General features: G+C 40.5%; 1 protein-coding gene across 3 annotated transcripts in view; it reads right to left on the bottom strand.

Moving 5' to 3' along the window:
• Positions 1-5870: 5870 nt before the first annotated feature.
• The window catches only part of lclat1 (lysocardiolipin acyltransferase 1), a 55249-nt gene continuing 39387 nt past the window's right edge, over positions 5871-21732 (bottom strand). For all 3 annotated transcript variants that reach the window (XM_061896081.1, XM_061896080.1, XM_061896082.1), the window contains 2 exons: positions 18674-18790; positions 5871-13975 (listed from right to left, as the gene is read on the bottom strand). In XM_061896081.1, coding sequence (XP_061752065.1) covers positions 13467-13975; positions 18674-18790 — 626 coding nt within the window. In that variant the 3' untranslated portion in view covers positions 5871-13466. The remainder of the gene's footprint in view (positions 13976-18673; positions 18791-21732) is intronic.

Here is a 21732-nt window from a genome sequence, read left to right as displayed (position 1 = left end):
TATGACACATAGAATGGACCTGCTATCCCCGTTTGAATAACACAATCTCATTTGAACTGAACTCCCGCGGCTGTGTTGGAGCCACTATGGATTGAACTTTCACAGTATCATGTTAGACCCGCTCGACATCCATTGCTTTCGGTCCCCTAGAGGGGGGGGGTTGCCCACATTTGAGGTCCTCTCCAAGGTTTCTCATAGTCATCATTGTCACTGGCGTCCTACTGGGTGTGAGTTTTCCTTGCCCTTATGTGGGTTCTTCCGAGGATGTCGTAGTGGTCTGTACAGTCCTTTGAGACCTTTGTGATTTAGGGCTATATAAATAAATATTGATCGACTGTGTTGGCCCTGCGATGAGGTGGCGACTTGTCCAGGGTGTACCCCTCCTTCCGCCCGATTGTAGCTGAGATAGGTGCCAGCGCCCCCCGCGACCCCGAAAGGGAATAAGCGGTAGAAAATGGATGGATGGATGATTGATTTCAGTAGGCTTTTAAGTAAAAAAAAAAAAAAAAAAAGAAGAAAAAAAACCTTCCATAAGTATCTATGGTGTATAGTTCACCACACGTCACTGGTCATTGGTGGGTATTGTGTTGAGAATTTTGAGGACAGAAATGCGCGTATCCCATTTTGGAATGAGGCTTTTAACAACACGACGAAATTCGGAGAAAGCGATCGTCTTTCGGTGGGAAGTGTGTGACGAAGTGATGACGCGTCCTAAATATTGGAGCATGTTTCCGAATGCAGATGTCGCCACTTTTTGTTTTGTTTTGTTTGTTTGTTTTGGGCGGGGGGGGGGGGGGGGGGGGGGGGGCGAGGGGACATGCTGTCAGAAGCGCCGGTGGCATTAATTGCAGCCTTAATTGGCACATGCATCTTTATTCCTCTCCCTGAGGATATTTTAGTTTATCATCGACTCCCAGGGATATGTCGCAACATCACCCCCCCCCCCCCCCCCCCCCCCTCGTCCCCATTTCCATTCCCTAAGCAGGGCAGAGATGCGCGCACACACAAGTGACATTCTGTCAGCGGGGGGGAAAAAATAGCACGCTTTCCATTGACATCACTCCACATCCCGTTGCTAGGAGACAGGGGAGACAACATGTGTTACTATGGCGACTGCACTTCACCTTCAAAAAAAAAGCTCCTGACCTTTTTTTTTTTTTGTTGTTGTTGTGGCGGCTCCCGACGTGCAGGGAGGGCGTTTCACGTCAACGCTTCAGGCCGGGTTGTCTTTGCGCATCTGAGCGGAGAGAGCACACACACACACACACACACACACACACACACACACACACACACACACACACACACACACACACACACACACACACACAGAACGTTATCAGACACTTTTTTTTTTATGTTGCTGTTGACATGATCACACGCTTCCCTAACTTACTCAGTGACCAAAGACACAATCTTACTACAGCAAATATCTCTCATCTGTTCCAGGGTCAAACTGTCGCCATATAAAACCCCACAAGAAGTGTAAAAATAAGTAGATATAATAATAATAATAATAATCAACATTTGGGATGTTTTTTTGTCATGCAAGTGTAATAAGAAGTCAGTCACCATGTTAGTAAAAAAAAAAAAAGAAGGTGAATTACTTGGGGCGGTATAGCTCCGTTGCCGTGCCAGCAACTTGAGGGTTCCAGGTTCGATCCCCGCTTCTGCCGTTGGGTCTTTGGGCAAGACACTTTACCCACCTGCTCCCAGTGCCACCCACACTGGTGTAAATGTAACTTATATATTGGGTTTCACTATGTAAAAGCGCTTTGAGTCACTAGAGAAAAGCGCTATATAAATATAATTCACTACTTGTTGACTTTGTCATGCACTTAACAATAATAATAAATTAAATTTCTAACACACTTTACATTTGTTAAAATCCCAAAGAGCTCCAAAGTATATATATATATATAAAAAAAAATAGAAAGTTAGAATATATAATAAAACATTAAAATAGAAATGAAATCATGAAAAACCATAGATAAACACTAGACAAAACAGAAACTGTTACGACTCGGAGTAAGGAGAGGACCCAGATGCAGAGAAGAAGTTAAAAAAAATAAAGCTTTTATTTTGAAACAACTCTTTACCTCCATTGCAAAAAGTTTTTCACAAGAATAATCAACACGCGGAAAAATAATTCCGAGGATAAGCAATTAACTTAAAATCACTCCACAAAAACAAGGAGGAATACTAATCTAAAGAAATTCTAACAAAAAAATAATATTAATAAGAATAAACGAAAAGCGCTCCAACAGGAGGAAAAAACACCAAAACGACCTAACTATAAATAACAAAAAAATCACTCAATCAATGAAGCAATAAATTCGAAATTTGGAAAAACAAAAACTCACCAATTAGGAAGACGAAAGATAACCAAGGACGCTCGAAGGAGGAAAAAGTAAACTCAGAATTACATCAAAAACTAGGGTAACTAGGAAAACAGGAGCAAGATAAGGAGCTAATCAAGGACATGGACATGGACGCTAGAAAGGCACGATAGACGAGACGATCTGGCAAAGGACAAACGGAGAAGTGAGCTTAAATAGGGTGTGGGAGTGATGGGGAACAGGTGGAAACAATCAGGAATCAGGGATGACGTCAGAGTGGTGACACAAGAGGGTAGCTTTTCAAAATAAAACACAAGACAGAAAAACCAAGGCAAGACTTCCCTCACCGCGGTGTGACAGAAACATAGATAAAAAATTGAAATAAAAGCCTGAAAGCACTGGATAAAACAAATAAGAAAGCAGTGTATTTAAAACAAAAAGGCAGAGAAATTAGATATAAGCTGTGCTAAAAAATGGGGTTTTTAGTCCCTTCTTAAAACAATCGACCGACAGAGTGTAAAAAGAAGGGAACTGCTGGAAAAGCAAGGTTTTAGACTAAGATATATTTATCTTACAATGTTTCCCTTTTTACATTCCTTGAAAAATGCATAAGTTTCCAAGATTTTACAGGATTTTTTGTTGTTGAGATTTTCCCCCCAAAATGTTGTGCAACTTCAGAACATTCAAATTGTATCTTTTTTTTTTTTTGGGGCAAAACAAATGTTTTTCGCAAGTAAATAACGGTCAAATGTTTGCTTCAAGCTACGATTTTGACGGCATGTAATTTTTACCGAAAAACTAAATAAAATTTAGACTAATAAAACTTAGATTATTTGATGTTTTCTTTCATGTTTATAAAGATACAATGTTATGCAGAGCTGTGATGCGGTAGCGACTTGTCCAGGGTGTACCCTGCCTTCCGCCCGATTGTAGTTGAGATAGGCACCAGCGGCCCCCGCGACTCCAAAGGAAATAAACGGTAGAAAATGGATGGATATTATGCAGAGGTGTACTTAAAACATTTGTATAGACAAACGATACTATTTATAGGCACGGTGAGCGTGGGGAAGGTGCATCATGTCTTCTTCCTAGGGGGGCGTAAGAAAAATTAACCAAAAAAAAAATAGTAAAAAAATATTCAGTCTAAGACTGGACTCCCGGGGAGAAGGTCCAGACTGAGACCAGGGGGAAAAAACATAGCCATAGCACACACACAAACAAGTTACAAAGAATACACAAGACTTGCAACAGATTCAATTTGAAAAAATCTTACTTTTTGGGACCACCCTAATGTAGATACATTTTACCACTAGGGGTGCAATTGAGACACACACACACACACACACAGTATTTGATACCTTCTTAACACCGGAAAATAATGCCTACCTTTTTAAGACCACCCTTTCTAGATGTATAAAGACGCCTTCCGCCCATTGTAGCTGATATAGGCACCAGCGCCCTCCGCGACCCCAAAGGGAATAAGTGGTAGAAAATGGATGGATGGATGGATAATAAATACATACTGTGCAATTATAAAAAAGTAAGCGTTTAGTTATTTTTTGTTTGTAATTGGTTTTTAATCTTCCTTTTTTACTTAATTATTACATTACTTCTCGTTATACTGTACATATTTATTTATTTTTTAATTAATTCTGGTCAAAAGGGCGCATTTCAATTTTTTTTATACACTTTTTACATATGTTGACCAGAGGGGGCCATTTCAAATTTTTACACACACTTGTTATTTCATATGTTGACCAGAGGGGGAGCACTTTTAAAACAGACACAGTCACTTTGAAAAATCCCTCCTCTTTGGAACCACCCTCATTTTGATGGATTTCACCACCAGGGGTGCAAATGAGACATTTTCTATTAGCAGACAAACATTACAAGGAGACAGAACAGGATGCAAGACACCTCTTAAAAAGGTGGAAAACAGGTAAAAATTCGTAAGGGTTGGGGGATTGAGTAAAAAAATATGCAGTCTAAGGCTGGACTCCCAGGGAGTGGGTCCAGACTGAGACCAGGGGGAAAAAAAACTCAATAGCCATAGCACACACACAAGTTACAAAGAACACACAAGACTTGCAACAGGGTCAATTTAAAAAATCCCTTCTTTTTGGGACCACCCTAATTTGGATAGATTTCACCACCAGGTGTGCAAATGAGACATTCTCTATTAGCAGACAAACACTACAGGGAGACAGAACAGGATGCAGGACACCCCTTAAAAAGGTGGAAAACAGGTAAACATGCATGAGGGGTGGGGGATTGAGTAAAAACATATGCAGTCTAAGGCTGGACTCCCAGGGAGAGGGTCCGAAATGAGACCAAGAAAAAAAAAAACTCAAATAAGTTACAAAGAACACACAAGACTTGCAACAGAGTCAATTTGAAAAAACCCTCCTTTTTGGGACCACCCTAATATTTTTCCATTTCACCACCAGGAGTGCAAATGAGACATTTTCTATTAGCAGACAAACATTACAGGGAGACAGAACAGGATGCAGGAAGCCCCTCAAGAAGGTGGAAAACAGGTAAATATGCATGAGGGGTGGGGGGTTGAGTAAAAAAATATGCAGTCTAAGGCTGGACACCCGCGGAGAGGGTACGGACTGAGACCAGGAAAAACAAAAACTTCAATAGCCATAGCACACACACAAACAAGTTAAAAAGAACACACAAGACTTGCAACGGGGTCAATTTGAATAATCCCTCCTTTTTGGGACCACCCTAATTTTTATATATTTCACCACCAGGGGTGCAAATGCAACATTTTCTATTAACAGACAAACATTACAGGGAGAAAGAACAGGATGCAGGAGGCCCTTAAGAGGGTGGAAACAGGTAAACATTCATGAGGGGTGGTGGGTTGAGTAAAAAAATATGCAGTCTAAGGCTGGACTCCCAGGGAGTGGGTCCAGACTGAGACCAGGGGAAAAAAACAAACTCAATAGCCATAGCGCACACACACAAAGAAGTTACAAAGAACACACAAGACTTGCAACAGGGTCAATTTGAAAAATCCCTCCTTTTTGGGACCACCCTAATTTTTATACATTTCACCACCAAGGGTGCAAATGAGACATTTTCTATTAGCAGACAAACACTACAGGGAGACAGAACAGGATACAGGACACCCCTTAAAAAGGTGGAAAACATTCATGAGGGGTGGGGGGTTGAGTAAAAAAATATGCAGACTAAGGCTGGACTCCCAGGGAGTGGTTCCAGACTGAGACCAGGGGGAAAAAAACTAACTCAAAAGCCATAGTACACACACAAACAAGTTACAAAGAATACACAAGACTTGCAATTTGAAAAATCCCCCCTTTTTGGGACCAACCTAACTTAGATTTCACCACCAGGGGGTGCAAATGAGACATTTTCTATTAGATGAGATGGTTTTCCGTATTGGGACCATGATTTATGTCATCACTTGTTCACCGGTCCTCATATGGAAGGTACTTTTCCTTGTTGATGTCTCAAGAAAGGTAGAAATACAAGAACACACACACAAAGTAAAAAACAAAATCATTTTATGGAATCATATCGTTTTATTCAATCAGCTATATTTGTTTACGGTAAACTTTACGTATACGTCACTCTGCGTTTACCTGAGAGGTCCAGCATCCTTAGTTCCTGTAGTGATTACTACCAATTATAAAGACCAAAAACCGATGACAGCAGACTCGGTCACAGTGAAATCACAGTGATTGGAGAACGCACAGATCAGCTACAATTTGACAAGTTTGATTGAAAGTTGGCAACAGGAAAAGTTCTGGCGTGAAAAACATGTAAGCCAGGCTCTGCCCTTGTTTGGCACAATCCTCCCAGCTGACATTTTGCTAATTGAGTTCAGCGGGCGCATCCATGTCTCTCCCGGAGGGACGAAAGGACTTTTTTTGGGGGGAGGGGGGATTAGATTGACTTGAGGGGACAGTTTTCCACTCCAAGTGTGGCCACCCTGCGCACTGCTGGGCCGTGTTGTCCCAACAGGACTTTCACCCCCCCCAGACCGGCACCGCCCACATCCTCACTCCCACTAAGGACATTTCAATCAGGTTTGACAAAAATCCAATCTTGAGGAGTTGATGACTAATAAGTGTAGCGTGGGAACATTCTGGTAATCTTTTCCACATCTTTGGCTTTTTTTGTAAAAAAACAAAAACACAAAAACAATTCGTACGAACAGATTTTTCCCCCCCGATTGTATTTTTATTTCCTATTTAATACATGTAGACCAGGGGGCTGAGACACGCGGCCACCACCTTAATATAAAAGTTTAATGTTAGTGCGGCAAGCGAGTTTTGTATGAAGTGCGGAGCTGAAGGAATCTACCAATCACGGTGTGGTATGTGGCTCTCGAGGGCCGAAAACTGACATCACTTGCATGATGCAAGCAGAGAAACCCTCCCTTCCGTTTGCTCCAGGCAGAGATTATTTTTGTTATTTGGGTCCAAAATGGCTCTTTCAACGTTCTGTTCTGTGTTGCCTACCCCTGCATTGGTGGAAAAGCGGCAAATGAGTGAAAGCGACAGAAACGTTGCCATGGAGACGAGGGTTTTCTAACGTGCCTGGCTGCAGTCGCACCTTGACACCTGTCCGTCAGTAATAACAGTCCCCGATAACCTGGGCCAATTCAAACCGTTATTTTTTTTTTTTAATTGTTTTTCTCATTTTGTTCATTTATATTTTGATTTTATTTTGTGTTGAAAATAAAAATAAAGACATTTAAAAAACTTTTTTTTTTAAGAAACATCCAGTGGCCCCCAGATAAATTGAGTTTGAGACCCCTGATGTAGACCCTCACTTTAGTGAGAACCAGGGCAGCACGAAACAATTGATTCACATCTAAATCACGAATCTTCATCCCGATTCTAAATCAATTCATAATTATATATTTTTTTAATTTCAATATAAGAATCCGTTTAAAAAAAAGAAATTTTTAGGTCATCTCCATGCAACCAGAAAGAGCTTTTCTAACCTGTAATCTGTTGTGAACACATTTTGCTATTGTGACTAAGCCAAATAAGGGTGCACCAAAAAAGAAAAAAAAAAGATTTACATCCAGATCACGATCGATTACAGAAAAAATATTTTTTAGTTTTTTAATGAAAATCAATTTTCAAATTGTTGTGTATCTGTGTTGGCCTTGTGATGAGGTGGTGACTGGAATAGGCTCCAGCAACCCCAAAAGGGACAAGCGGTAGGAAAATGGATGGATGTTTTTAGGCCATCTCTATGCAACCAGAAAGAGCTTTTCTAACCTGTAGTCTGTTGTGAACACATTTTGTGATTAGTATATATATAGTTATTATGCCAAATAAGGGTGCACAAAAAAAATAAAAAATCAATTTATATCCATATCACGATTATTTTTCATCACGATTCTAATTGGGATCATAAACATCCTATATCGATAAAAAAATTTCACTTTTTTTAAATCAATTTTCAAATATATGTTTTTACGCCATCGCCATGCAACCAGAAGTTGTTCTCACATGTAAACTATTTTGGAAAAGTTTCCTTATAAATTTTTGAAATATTTATTTACAGACAGACAACATTTTGTAATCCATTATTGTTTCTTTTGTTAATATCAAAAGAAACAATGATTATTATACCAAATAAGTAATTAAATAATTGTTATACCAAAAAAAAAAACCGATTCAAACCAAATTGTGATTGTTCTTTTATCCGATTCTAAATAGTGATAATTTGAAACAAATTTAATTAATACTTTTTTTTTTTAAATCAGGAATTGATTTTCAAAAAAACATTTATGAAATAAAAGTGCACAAAAAAAAAACGATTCACATCCAAATCGCGATGAATCTTCATCCCGATTTTAAACCGATTCATAATTTTTTCAATATTCGATTGAAAAAAATAAAACAAACATTTTTTTTTTTTTAGGAATACATTTTTAAAAATGTTTTCAAGCCATCTCCATGCAACCAGAAGGAGCTTTTTTTCCACCTGTAAACTGTTTTGAAAAAGTTTCCTCATAATTGTTATACCAAAAGAAGTGCACAAATTGTGAATGGATTGATCATTTTCAAAAAATTTAATTGAGATTTTAAATCGATCCATAATTTTTTGAAAAATTAATTGGAGAGAAAATATATATATATATTTTTTTTAAAGAATATATATTTAAAAAAAAAAGTTTTTAGGCCATCTCCATTTAACCAGAATGAGCTTTTCTAACCTGTTTTGGAAAAGTTTCCTTAGAATTATTAAAACAAGGAAAATCGATTAACATCTAAGTCGCAAGTGTTCTTCATAATTAAAAAAAAAATCAATTAAAACAAGAATAATACAATTTTTTCTAAATATCTTTTTACAGGCATCAACATGCAACCGGAAGAAGCTTTTCTAACCTGTTTTGAAAAAGTTTCAATATAATTATTATACCGAATATTGCAAGAGTCGGATTGAATTAAGAACCGTGTTGTTGCCTAAAGATTCACGCCCCTATGGACAACTCTCCAGACATGCTAACATACCTGTGACTGACTGAACGTTGCATGTGCAGGTTTGATGTCGTTGTATGGCTTTGCTCCATCCCAGGGACGCACCCGACACAAGTGAGACACCAACTGTATCAGAAAAATAATTAAATCCAGACAATGGCGTAGTTCTAACCGTATAAAAAAAAAATTATAATCAATGACAAGGTACGGTGTTTAAAAGTTAAAAAAAAAAGTGCCATATTTGCTTCGAATATGTCAGAAAAAGGACAAACTGCTCATCTTTAATCTAGGCTGGACTGAACTATATGTTGCCCGCTCCCCCCCCCAGCACTGAGGTGGTTCGCCGCCGCACTGTTGGCAAAAGAAGGTCCGAGCTGGGGTGGCGGAAATTGAGGACGCTGGATGACGTGATTGACAAACTACTGCTACGGTGCTACCTGCTCGTTGCTTGAGCTCCAGTATAGCTTGGTGCCAGCAACTTGAGGGTTGCAGGTTCGATCCCCGCTTCCGCCATCCTAGTCAATGCTGTTGTGTCCTTGGGCAAGACACTTTACCCACCTGCCCCCAGTGCCCCCCACACTGGTTTAAATGTAACTCAGATATTGGGGTCACTTGAGAAAAAAACACTATATAAATATAATTCACTTCACATGTTCTTTATTTTCATGACTATTTACATTGTAGATTGTCACTTTAGGCATCAAAACTAGGAATTAACACATGTGGAGTTATGTCCATCCATCCACTTCCGCTTATCTGAGGTTGGGTCGCGGGGACAGCAGCCTAAGCAGGGAAGCCCAGGCTTCCCTCTCCCCAGCCACTTTGTCCAGCTCTTCATCCGATAGTCTTCCCAACGTGTCCTGGGTCTTTTCCTACTGGTTGGACGTGCCCTAAACACCTCCCTAGGGAGGCGTTCGGGTGGCATCCTGACCAGATGCCCGTATTACCTCATCTGGCTCCTCTCAATGTGGAGGAGCAGCGGCTTTACTTTGAGTTCCTCCCGGATGGCAGAGCTTCCCACCCTATCTCTAAGGGAGAGACCCGCCACCCAGCGGAGGAAACTCATTTCAGACGCTTGTACCCGTGATCTTATCCTTTCGGCCATAACTCAAAACTCAAGACTATAGGTGAGGATGGGAACGTAGATCGACCAGTAAATTTAGAGCTTTGCCTTCCGGCTCAGCTCCTTCTTCACCACAACGGATCAATATGGCGTCCGCATTACTGAAGACGCCGCACTGATCCGCTTGTCGACCTCACTATCCACTCTTCCCTCATTCGTTAACGAGACTCTGAGGTACCTGAACTCCTCCACTTGGGGCAGGGTCTCCTCCCCCAACCCGGAGAGGGCCGTCCAACCTTTTCCGGGTGAGAACCGAGGACTCGGACTTGGAGTGTGGAGTTATGTACTTAACAAAAAAAAGGTGAAATAACTGAAAACATGTTTTTATACTCTAGTTTCTTCAAAATAGCCACCCTTTGCACACTCTTGGCATTCTCTCCATGAGCTTCAAGCACACCTGTGAAGTGAAAACAATTTCTCTTGAAGCTCATGGAGAGAATGCCAAGAGTGTGCGAGAAAGTGATTCGAGCAAAGGGTTTTGAAGAAACTATAGAATATAAAACATATTTTCAGTTTTCACCTTTTTTTTGTTAAGTACATAACTCCACGTGTGTTCATTCATAGTTTTGATGCCTTTAGTGACAATCTACGATGTAAATAGTCATGAAAATAAAGAAAACGCATTGAATGAGGAGAAAGTGTGTCCAAACTTTTGGCCTGTACTGTATCAATCAATCAATGTTTACTTATATAGCCCTAAATCACAAGTGTCTCAATGGGCTGCACAAGCCACAACGACATCCTCAGCTCAGATCTCATCTCAGGGCAAGAAAAAACTCAACCCACTGGGATGACAATGAGAAACCTTGGAGGGGACCGGTGCGATGAACGTCGAGTAGATCTAGCATAATATTGTGAGAGTCCAGTCCATAGTGGATCTAACCCTAACCCTAAACACACACACACTTATATATATACATATGTGTATACAGTGGGGCAAAAAAGTATTTAGTCAGCCACCGATTGTGCAAGTTCTCCCACTTGAAATGATGACAGAGGTCTGTAATTTTCATCATAGGTACACTTCAACTGTGAGAGACAGAATGTGAAAAAAAAATCCAGGAATTCACATTGTAGGAATTTTAAATAATTGATTTGTAAATTATGGTGGAATATAAGTATTTGGTCAACCATTCAAAGATCTCACGGATGGAAGGAGGTTTTGGCGCAAAATCTCGCGATACATGGCCCCATTCATTCTTTCCTTAACACGGATCAATCGTCCTGTCCCCTTAGCAGAAAAACAGCCCCAAAGCATGATGTTTCCACCCCCATGCTTCACAGTAGGTATAGTGTCCTTGGGATGCAACTCAGTATTCTTCTTCCTCCAAACACGACGAGTTGAGTTTATACCAAAAAGTTCTATTTGGGTTTCATCTGACCACATGACATTCTCCCATGTGCTCTTTGGCAAACTTCAGACGGGCCTGGACATGCACTGGCTTAAGCAGGGGGACACGTCTGTCACTCCTGGATTTGATTCCCTGTCGGCGTAGTGTGTTACTGATGGTAACAGTTGTTACTTTGGTCCCAGCTCTCTGCAGATCATTCACCAGGTCCTGGGATTTTTGCTCACCGTTCTCATGATCATTTTGACCCCACGAGATGAGATCTTGCGTGGAGCCCCCGATCGAGGGAGATTATCAGTGGTCTTGTATGTCTTCCATTTTCTGACAATTGCTCCCACAGTTGATTTTTTTTCACACCAAGCCGATTGCCTATTGTAGATTCACTCTTCCCAGTCTGGTGCAGGTCTACAATTCTTTTCCTGGTGTCTTTCTACAGCTCTTTGGTCTTGGCCATAGTGGAGTTTGGAGTCTGACTGTTTAAGGCTGTGGACAGGTGTGTTTTATACAGATAACGAGTTCAAACAGGTTCCATTAATACAGGTAATGAGTGGAGGACAGAAGAGCTTCTTAAAGAAGAAGTTACAGGTCTGTGAGAGCCAGAGATCTTCCTTGTTTGAAGTGACCAAATACTTATTTTCCACCATAATTTACAAATAAATTCTTTAAAATTATTACAATGTGATTTCCTGGATTTCTTTTCCACATTCTGTCTCTCACAGTTGAAGTGTACCTATGATGAAAATTACAGACCTCTGTCATCATTTTTAGTGGGAGAACTTGCACAATCGGTGGCTGACTAAATACTTTTTTGCCCCCACAGTATATATACATATATATCTACTGTATATATATATATTTAAATAGACTCCCTTTTTAGACCAGTTGATCTGCCGTTTCTTTTCTTTTTCTTCTATGTCCCACTCTCCCTTGTGGAGGGGGTCCGGTCCGATCCGGTGGCCATGTACTGCTTGCCTGTGTATCGGCTGGGGACATCTCTGCGCTGCTGATACGCCTCCGCTTGGGATGGTTTCTTGCTGGCTCCGCTGTGAACGGGACTCTCGCTGCTGTGTTGGATCCGCTTTGGACTGGACTCTCGCGACTGTGTTGGATCCATTATGGATTGAACTTTCACAGTATCATGTTGGACCCGCTCGACATCCATTGCTTTCCTCCTCTCCAAGGTTCTCATAGTCATCATTGTCACCGACGTCCCACTGGGTGTGAGTTTTCCTTGCCCTTATGTGGGCCTACCGAGGATGTCGTAGTGGTTTGTGCAGCCCTTTGAGACACTAGTGATTTAGGGCTATATAAGTAAACATTGATTGATTGATTGATTGATATAGATATAGAAATATATATGTATATATATTGTATATCAGGGTGTTTTTTTGAGTACATTTCCTCATTGGGATTGAAGTTTACAACATTACCAAGAGGTAGTTTGGCTGATTCCGCTCTCAGTGCTGCTGTTGTGATCACTGAGTTCCGAAGTGCTGAGGGCCGGCTGTTGCCGTGACAACCAAGGTACCGTAACGTGGCAGTTTTGGATTTTACGTGAATCAGTGCCCGAAAATGTACCCTATCCGGTAGCGGGTGAGTACTGTAATCTCCAGTAGAATACACCCAAGGCTGCTGGGTGAAAGCAGTGTAAAGGTGACTACATCAGTGCGATGTCATGCTTAGAGAGCGCTAATAATGTTACAAAAACCTATTTAAAGAAGGTTGTAAATAAACAAAAATATTGAATGAATAATAATTAAATACGTCTGCAAGCGACCGGCCGCGGTAAACGAGGGACGACTGTAGTGTGATTGCACCCCGTAGATGTAGCGAACACTTTGCCTGCCCTTCTCAAAAAGAAAACCCAAGAGAGGCTCGTTCTCGTCCTGGTGTGCTATTGCAGTTTCCTGCTGTTATCCACTATTTCATGTAATAGAGCGGCTGACTCAAACGGAGAACATTCCAAGTAGATCTGCACTAACATGACCAGGGGGGACATTGGGTTGCAGTTCCCGAGCATCAAAACATAAACTTGCGGTTTAGGGGGAACAAACAAAAGCATACGCAAAGTGGGGGATCACGGCGGATGGCGTCAACACATCCTTGTAAGCAGTATTCACTGAGGTCACAGGTGGTCTTATTCCCTTTTTTAAATGCATGGCTGACCCCTAAAGGGTCCTCACTCGGTCTTCTTCTTCTCGCCATTGGCAGCCACGGACGTCCAGTAGCGATGGCATGCCAGCTCCAGCAGCTCCAGCCCGCCGGCCAGCTTCTGCTGAGCTACAAACACCCCCACCATGACCACCAAATAGAGCCTGACAGGGGCCCAGAGCCACAGGCCGGCGAAACACAGCACGATGAAAGCGCTCCAGTACAGCAAGGAGGCCGCTTTGATCAGAGCCACGCGCAGCTCCGACTTGCACGGCGGCACGCGGGCGACGCCCTCCCGCTCGAAGCCCCGCGGTTGGCTTGAGTAAAAGTCCCGCAGGCGGACCTCCTTCTCGGCCCAGCGCTCGTGACACCAGGACTCCAGCAGTGCGGGGGACGCGGGCAGCGCCGCCACAGGATAGCGGCGCACGTGGAAGTGGATCTCGCGGGGGAAAAGGCCCAGCATGAGGTGGCGCTCGGTCTGGGGGATGTTCTTGGGGTACGCCACCGTGATGTCGTGGACGGCGTCGAGGTTGTCTCCTGGGAACAAGAAGGGCCAATTTGAGATCTGGCGGGCGAACAGTCAAGAACCACGGCACAAACGTCCGTCAGTGTTAGCCACGTAGTGGGGACGGAATTAGACGAGTGCGCTGACATCACACTTCCTAACACCTGCTTGGCCAGTTCGTGTCCAGCTGGGGGATGGGAGGCGTCAGAGGGAGTATTTTAGAACACTGGAGGGCGGCCAGAATGATTCGCTCATAGGGATACATTAAAAGCAGCAGGGTAATGGAAGAATGTGCAGGTAGGCAGCAGTGGCAGACAAACTGAGCACTGAGATCATCAGATTGCAGTGGAACCGGTTTTTAGGTCAACAGTCCTCGGAATAGTTGAATCACGCCGGCATAAGCGGTCATTAACACGTGCAAAAAATTTACCATATTTTTCCTTTCATTTTCTCAAAAATCTTTATAAAGCCTTATAAACCTCTGCGCCGAATGTACGGATTACTTCTGGTTGCGCTTACCGACCTCGAAGCAATTTTATTCGGTACATTTGGTGTGGATCATTCACAAAGTTGTTTTTTTAGAACATACTCAATCTGTTTATGCTTTTAAAGTTGCTCAGATTTAAAGACCTTGTTAAATATAAAACATTAATAATGTTGTATAAAGCACTTAAATTATTGCCGCCTAATCTACAACATTTTTTTAGAGGTGTCCGATAATGGCTTGTTTTTGCCAATATCCGATATTGTCCAACTCTTAATTACCGATACCGATATCAACCTATACCGATATATACAGTAGTGGAATGAACGCATTAGTATGTCTAATTTTGTTGTGATGCATTAATCAATGTAACAAAGTTTTCAAAAATAAATCAACTCAAGTTATGGAAAAAAATGCCAACATGGCACTGCCATATTTTATTATTGAAGTCACAAATTGCATTATTTTTTTTATTAACATGCCTCAAAACAGCATCTTGGAATTTGGGACATGCTCTCCCTGAGAGTGCATGAGGAGGTTGAGGTGGAGGGCGTGTAGGGGGTAGCGGGGGGTGTTAATTGTAGTGTCCCAGAAGAGTTAGTGCTGCAAAGGGGTTCTGGGTATTTGTTCAGTTGTGTTTACGTTGTGTTACGGTGCGGATGTTCTCCCGAAATGTGTCATTCTTGTTTGGTGTGGGTTCACAGTGTGGCGCATATTTGTAACAGTGTTTAAGTTATTTATACGGCCACCCTCAGTGTGACCTGTATGGCTGTTGACAAAGTATGCCTTGCATTCGCTTGTGTGTATGAAAAGCCGTAGATATTATGTGACTCGGCCGGCACTCAAAGGCAGTACATTTAAGGTTTATTGGTGCTCTGTACTTCTCCCTTCATCCATGTACATAACGGCGTTTTAAAGTCATGAATTGTACTTTTTGAAACAGATACCGATAATTTTGAAACAGATTCCGATCATTTCCGATATTACATTTTAAAGCATTTATTGGCAGATAATATCAGCAGACCGATATTATCGGACATCTTTAGAACAAACTGGACTTACAACATAAGCAATGCCAAAGTATTAATCGATTTAAACTATTATACAAACATGGGGTCTGGTACAAATATAGATATGAGGGTCTTTAATTTGACCTGGTGTTGTACTCTGTCTCAAAGTGTTTAACATGTGCTCAATGTTTCCTTACCATTATTGCTATGTTGTCTATTACCATTGTTGGTATAGTCATTCTTCCTACAATGTTGATACAAATGATTGTTACAGTGTAATAATAATTATTGTTACCTGTGGTAATGCCGCGATGATACAACATTTGTATTATAACCCTTAAAGAAACAGAGAAACTCTATGGAATAATCACTGAATGGAGAACTGGGGGTGGGATTAAATAAGTAATCTTCTTCCCACTCCCTTTCAGGCTAAAACTGGACAATCTTGCATTACATACTGTACATTACCATTTGCACTATATTAAAATATATTATCTGTTGTCAACTTTCTACTTTTTTTTTATGTCCTTGCCTTAAATAAACAAATGAAATGAAAATGAAAATGAAAATACATGGCGGAATAAGTGACCAGCAGACCAGTATGGGCTGCAGGTTGACGCCTGTTCAAAAAGTACTCATAAGCATGCAAGACCAAAACTTTGAAGATTAATTGAAAATATAAAACATTACATACGGCGTTGCAAATGTTTTAGTGCAATGCTTGATGATTTTTTCGGCGCATTACGGCTAGCGTAGTCAGACGTACTGTGCTCACGGGTATTGTTAGAGTGTGTGTATGAGGACCTTAAAATGGCACGTTAAAGGAGACATCTGACGTTTTGTTTGGCCTTATGGTGCAAAACCAACTTTTCTTACTTATCGGCTCCTGCTGATGTGCATTTTGGATCTGCATAAGTCCAGAAAATGGCCGTGCATCCACGCCATAGTCAATAAGTTACTTATTTTTCTCTCTTGTTGAGGGGCATACATCCTCTGCTGTTGCCATTTAGCGTATAGTTCTAACTTAATCTCTTGGTAGACTCCATATATACTTAAACACTACAAATTTGAATGCATAAAACAAATAATGACATAGGGATCGTAAATGTTAGGTGGTAATTGTTTTTTGAAGACATCTGGACACAATAATTTTTAAAGTTAAACTCATGGCGCAGGAAGTTGAATGATGCGGACACATTTGTTGATAAGATACTTTCAAATGCACTTCTGCCTTAGAGACTTTGTATCTGTAAGTAACATGAAACTATAATTATTTGAGACTTGTTTATATTGACAAATGTGCTGTTTTAGACTACAATATTGTTCAAAGAATGATAGTTACTACGCATGTCTAGCTTGTGTGCTATTGTACGCTTAGCTGTTGTCTAGCTGCACACTAGTAGCAGCCCATAGCAACCATGTTTACCTTTTGAAAATAACTTCGAGAACCGATCAACCTTGTGTGCTTATTGGAGGACAATAGTGTTTAGTTTGTTATAAGTAACATATTTTTCGGATTATAAGTCACAGTTTTTTTCATAGTTTGGCCGAGGGTGCGACATATAGTCCGGAGCGACTTACGTGTGAAATTATTAACAAATTACTGTAAAATATTAAATAATATTATTTATCTCATTCGCTGAAGAGACGAAGAAAATGTCAGCAATCGTCACACACACGTCAACAATAAGAATTCGGCAGAGGAGGGTCATGGCAGAAGTGCATTGTGGGTCATGGGATGCTAACTGCTATATGCTACTCCCGTAGCTATTAAAATGGATCGTTGCAACATTGGGATAAACTTATAAAAACTGAGAAGAGCTGAACAAAAATGGCACCGAAAAGGAAATCATGTACTGCAGATTACAAGCTGGACGTAGTGAAATATGCAGCATAAAACGACAAGAGGAAGCGGCGCATACCTTTGGAGTTGGCAGAGTTGTTTAGAAGCGACATCGAGGAAGAAGATTTCATCGGATTTATCGATTAAGAGTAATAGATTGTTTGGTAAACGTATAGCATGTTCTATATGTTATAGTTATTTGAATGACTCTTACCATAATATGTTACGTTAACATACCAAGCACATTCTCAGTTGGTTATTTATGAGTCATATAACGTACACTTATTCAGCCTGTTGTTCACCATTCTTTATTTATTTTAAATTGCCTTTCAAATGTCTATTCTTGGTGTTGGATTTTATCAAAAAAATTTCCCCCCAAAATGCGATGTGTACATGTTTTTTCCTTTTTAATTATGCATTTTCGGCCGGTGGGAAATATACTCCGGAGCGATTTATAATCCGAAAAATACGGTATGGACTGCTTGTATCTGAGCTAATATCATGGGGAGTATAAATGCAAGCCGATACGATGCAATATTTTTTCTTTTGCTGATATCATCCTCGCTCATCCATGCGGACTGGACACAGGCCGAAAATGGAGTCGGCTGTCTTGGTTGCTTTGTTGGGTCTGCTCCTGTCTCTGGCCATGCTCCCTCCACCCCAGCGGACGATGGCGTGGAACACCCCAGAGGCCACCACAGTGGATATGTTTCTTTTACTTTTTATTCATAGCTAGTATGTAGAAGTGTCTGGTTGTATCTGCTGCTTTAATGTCTTTAATGTCCTCTGTGTTCTTTGATGTTTACCTCTTACACACATGGAAGAGGGATGTGTACCATGGCTATGAGTTGTTGTTTTTTCCCTTGGCCTCAGTCTGGACCTCCTCTCCAGGGCCCAGGCTAAGACCGTTTTTTTAAATTTTGTTTTAATCTTCTATTCCCCCTCCTTGTTTACCTGTATCTCATCTTTTTTGTAAGGGGCGCTGGAAGCCGGCAGACCCGTCAGCGATCCTGTTCTGTCTCCCTGTAATGTTTGCCTAAACTTGAATGGGATTGTGCTGAAAATTTTAATTTTCCTGAAGGAACTCTCCTGACGGAATAAATAAAGTACTATCTAATCTATCTAATCATAGTAATATTTGATATCAATATCGGATTCGGACACCCTTAATAATTACCTCCACCGGGAAGTTATGTATTCGCCAGCGTCTGCTTGACAGTTAGTTAGTTAGCGACGTAACTCAAAAAGTTAAGGGCCGATTTTGATGACATTTTTAGGAAATGTCCGAAATGGGATAAGGAACTAGTAATCCAGATCATTTGTCCTATGTTAACTTAAGTTTACATTACAAGGCTGACCATCTCTTGTGTGTGTGTGTGTTTGAACTTCTGACCTTTTCGTAGCCGCTCCACAATGAAAGTGAACCCGGTGGTGCGCGGATGCAGCACGTGTTCGTATTTCGGGAGGTTGTTCTCGGAGGCGAACTTATCGCTCCTCGCTCTTGTATTTTCTGCAAGAGACAGAGCATAAAGCGGACAGCTGGAGTCACAACAATCACATGGCAGAGCAGCACACAAGAGTATTTTCAAAGGGCTGACAATAAAGGAACACTTTATATTACTGTAAACAGTAGAGGGCAACGACTGTGATAGTACTATTGTGTTTGAATTAAATTAAACAGTATTAACAGTAATAATGATAGTGGTGCTGGTTGCAGAGAGACCATGTCCTAGCAGATGGCCAGAGATACACATTTGTCAAAAAAAACAAAACAAAACAAGGATATAAACATAGCAAAGATGAGTGTTTATTAACCAAACATTTCCCTGGAACATGTAAACTATACGGTGACTCATTAGTCATATTATGTAAGGCAAGAAGCTCCTTCAGGCAGCCATGGAGGACAAAAGGGACTACAGAGAGGCAGTTAATCTGGACGCAGACCTCATGTGTATCCCCCTTTAGCTTGTGATTCTTACACAAGCTTATGTGTCATTTGTAGAAGATTTAAGTCCGGCTTAAGTGCGCTTTCACCTCCCGCATGTATACGGGTTGTTTGTCCGTCCAACCTTCATTAAAACGGCATGAACACAGCCCCGTTATAACTCGTTAATTCCTCAAATACTCTGTTCTAATTGCGGTAGCTCTTAACTAATCGCTCGGTGCCTTTTGCAGGAATAAACATGGCCCCCTGAATTGATGTCTACTTTTTTCCACTTCAGGAAAAAGAACAGAAGTCGCCATTTTAGGTGGCTGTAATTACCACGAATAGACCATAAGTAAATAAGAGGTGGATCACAGCTGCCCCTCGTTTATCCTGGCCGATTGTCACGGTCATGCGTGGAACCAAACACATATCAATAAAGTATGATTATTATTAATAAATAAGATACGTTCATAGTTACAGCAAATAACAACAGTTGATGACCTACTATATATGTTTAAAAAAATAAATAGCACCCTCTGAACATGAAATAACATCTATATACTAGGGATGGGCGATATAGCCTTAAATCCATATTGTGATATATATTGCAGCCTCCTGCAATAATGATATGACAATATATTATTTGTTATGTAAATGATAATAGATTTAATTTCAAAACTGGTTACAAAAGACTCCTAATTGGGCTGCTGACATAGGCGGTGAAAAAATGGCATCAATTACAGTTGTGTTATTTTGTCAAAACTAATATTACTGTAGTTGTTAAAGCAGTTTATATATACTTATTTACGTTGTAACATGGTGTTATCTACACATGTTAAAATGTAAAAAGCACACATAGGTTGTAGGCAAATGTGGGTATCGTTCCAATTAGTTATGGGGCCAACCAATGCTGATACTTAAAATTGTCCAGATCTTTGAATGATTACATATTTAACACAATTATAAACAGACAAACACACATCATGCTAAGGTAACAATATAAGTTAATATTTTAAACTTATTTCCTCAGTCTGTAACAGCAACAAAAAATACAAAGATTTATTTGACAATAAAAGTTATCCATCACAATAGTATTGGCCTATATACTTATGCGATACTTGGTATCATTATGGTCGACATTTTTAACTATTCGCACACTTTTGTTTATGAAACTCTAGCATGCGGAAATCAAAACTTCCCACAGTGTGGAGCATATTTAGCCATTCCTCGTCCTCCAGGGATGTGACTTGTACAAAATGTAGTTTATTTGCCGCCGTGGAGGCGATAATTGCTGACAAAGGCTACGTTCACACTGCAGGTTAAGATGTCCAGTATGGATTTTTTGGGGAAAATCCGATTTTATGTAATCGTTCACATTACAATAAAATGCAATGTCTAATGTGAAGTGAAGTGAATTCTATTTATATAGCGCTTTTCTCTAGTGACTCAAAGCGCTTTACATAGTGAAAACCAATATCTAAGTTACATTTAAACCAGTATGGGTGGCACTGGGAGCAGGTGGGTAAAGTGTCTTGCCCAAGGACACAACGGCAGTGACTAGGATGGCGGAAGCGGGAATCGAACCTGCAACCCTCAAGTTGCTGGCAAGGCTGCCCTACCAACCGAGCTATGCCGCCCCAATGTGAATGCAAACCCTTTATTTATTGAGTCAAAAATACTGAAGTTTGATGATTTGGTAAAATTGCAAACAGCTAAAATGATGTACAAAGCAAACTATAACCTGCTACCTAAGAATGTACAACAATTCTTCTCAACTAAAGTGGAGAAATATAACTTTAGAGGAAAATGTCATTCAAAACATTTGTATGCTCGTACAACACTAAAAACCTTTAGCATTTCAGTATGTGGAATTAAATTATGGAATGGATTAAGTAAAGAAGTTAAAGAATATACTGATATCTGGTTTAAGAGGTTGTTCAAATTAATAGTGCTTACAAAGTACAAAGAAGAAGAATTTTGCGAAATACCTTCAACCTTATTGAAAATGCGATATTCTTCATCTCAGTATGTTTATCATGACTGACTTAATTATCTATTACAAAAACTGCTGTATTAATCATTACAAAAACTGCTGTATTAATCATTCACGGACGTCATTGTGCTACAAAAAGAAGTCAGTAAATTAACGTATGTATTTGTAAACGCTCTGAAGTGGGAAAGGGGTAGGATTAAATAAGCTTTGCTTTTTCCTACTCATTTTCGGACATGATGTAAAGAAAAATGACATGACATTGTGTGATATTTTATGCTGTAAGTGTGTCCATGTTTGAAATAAACTAAAGAAAGAAAGAAAGAATCTGACCCAGATGCAGACATGACGTCACACAGAAGTAAACATGGCTCCATTTCTAGATGGTCTCAGTACTAGCGCATTTGTGGCAATTTCAAGGATTTTGTGCAATCAAAGTCCACATTTTTCTGAACCGGGAAAAGAAAAGAGGGCACGCATTTTGGCTCTGGCAGTTTGTAGAAAGGAGTGCTGGAATATTGAAGTGGATTCTTAA

The sequence above is a fragment of the Nerophis ophidion genome, linkage group LG03 (genome assembly GCF_033978795.1).
Source record: "Nerophis ophidion isolate RoL-2023_Sa linkage group LG03, RoL_Noph_v1.0, whole genome shotgun sequence".
NCBI classification, from domain to species: Eukaryota; Metazoa; Chordata; class Actinopteri; order Syngnathiformes; family Syngnathidae; genus Nerophis; species Nerophis ophidion.
Note: the sequence above shows the minus strand (reverse complement) of the source record. Positions and strands in the feature narration are given on the sequence as shown.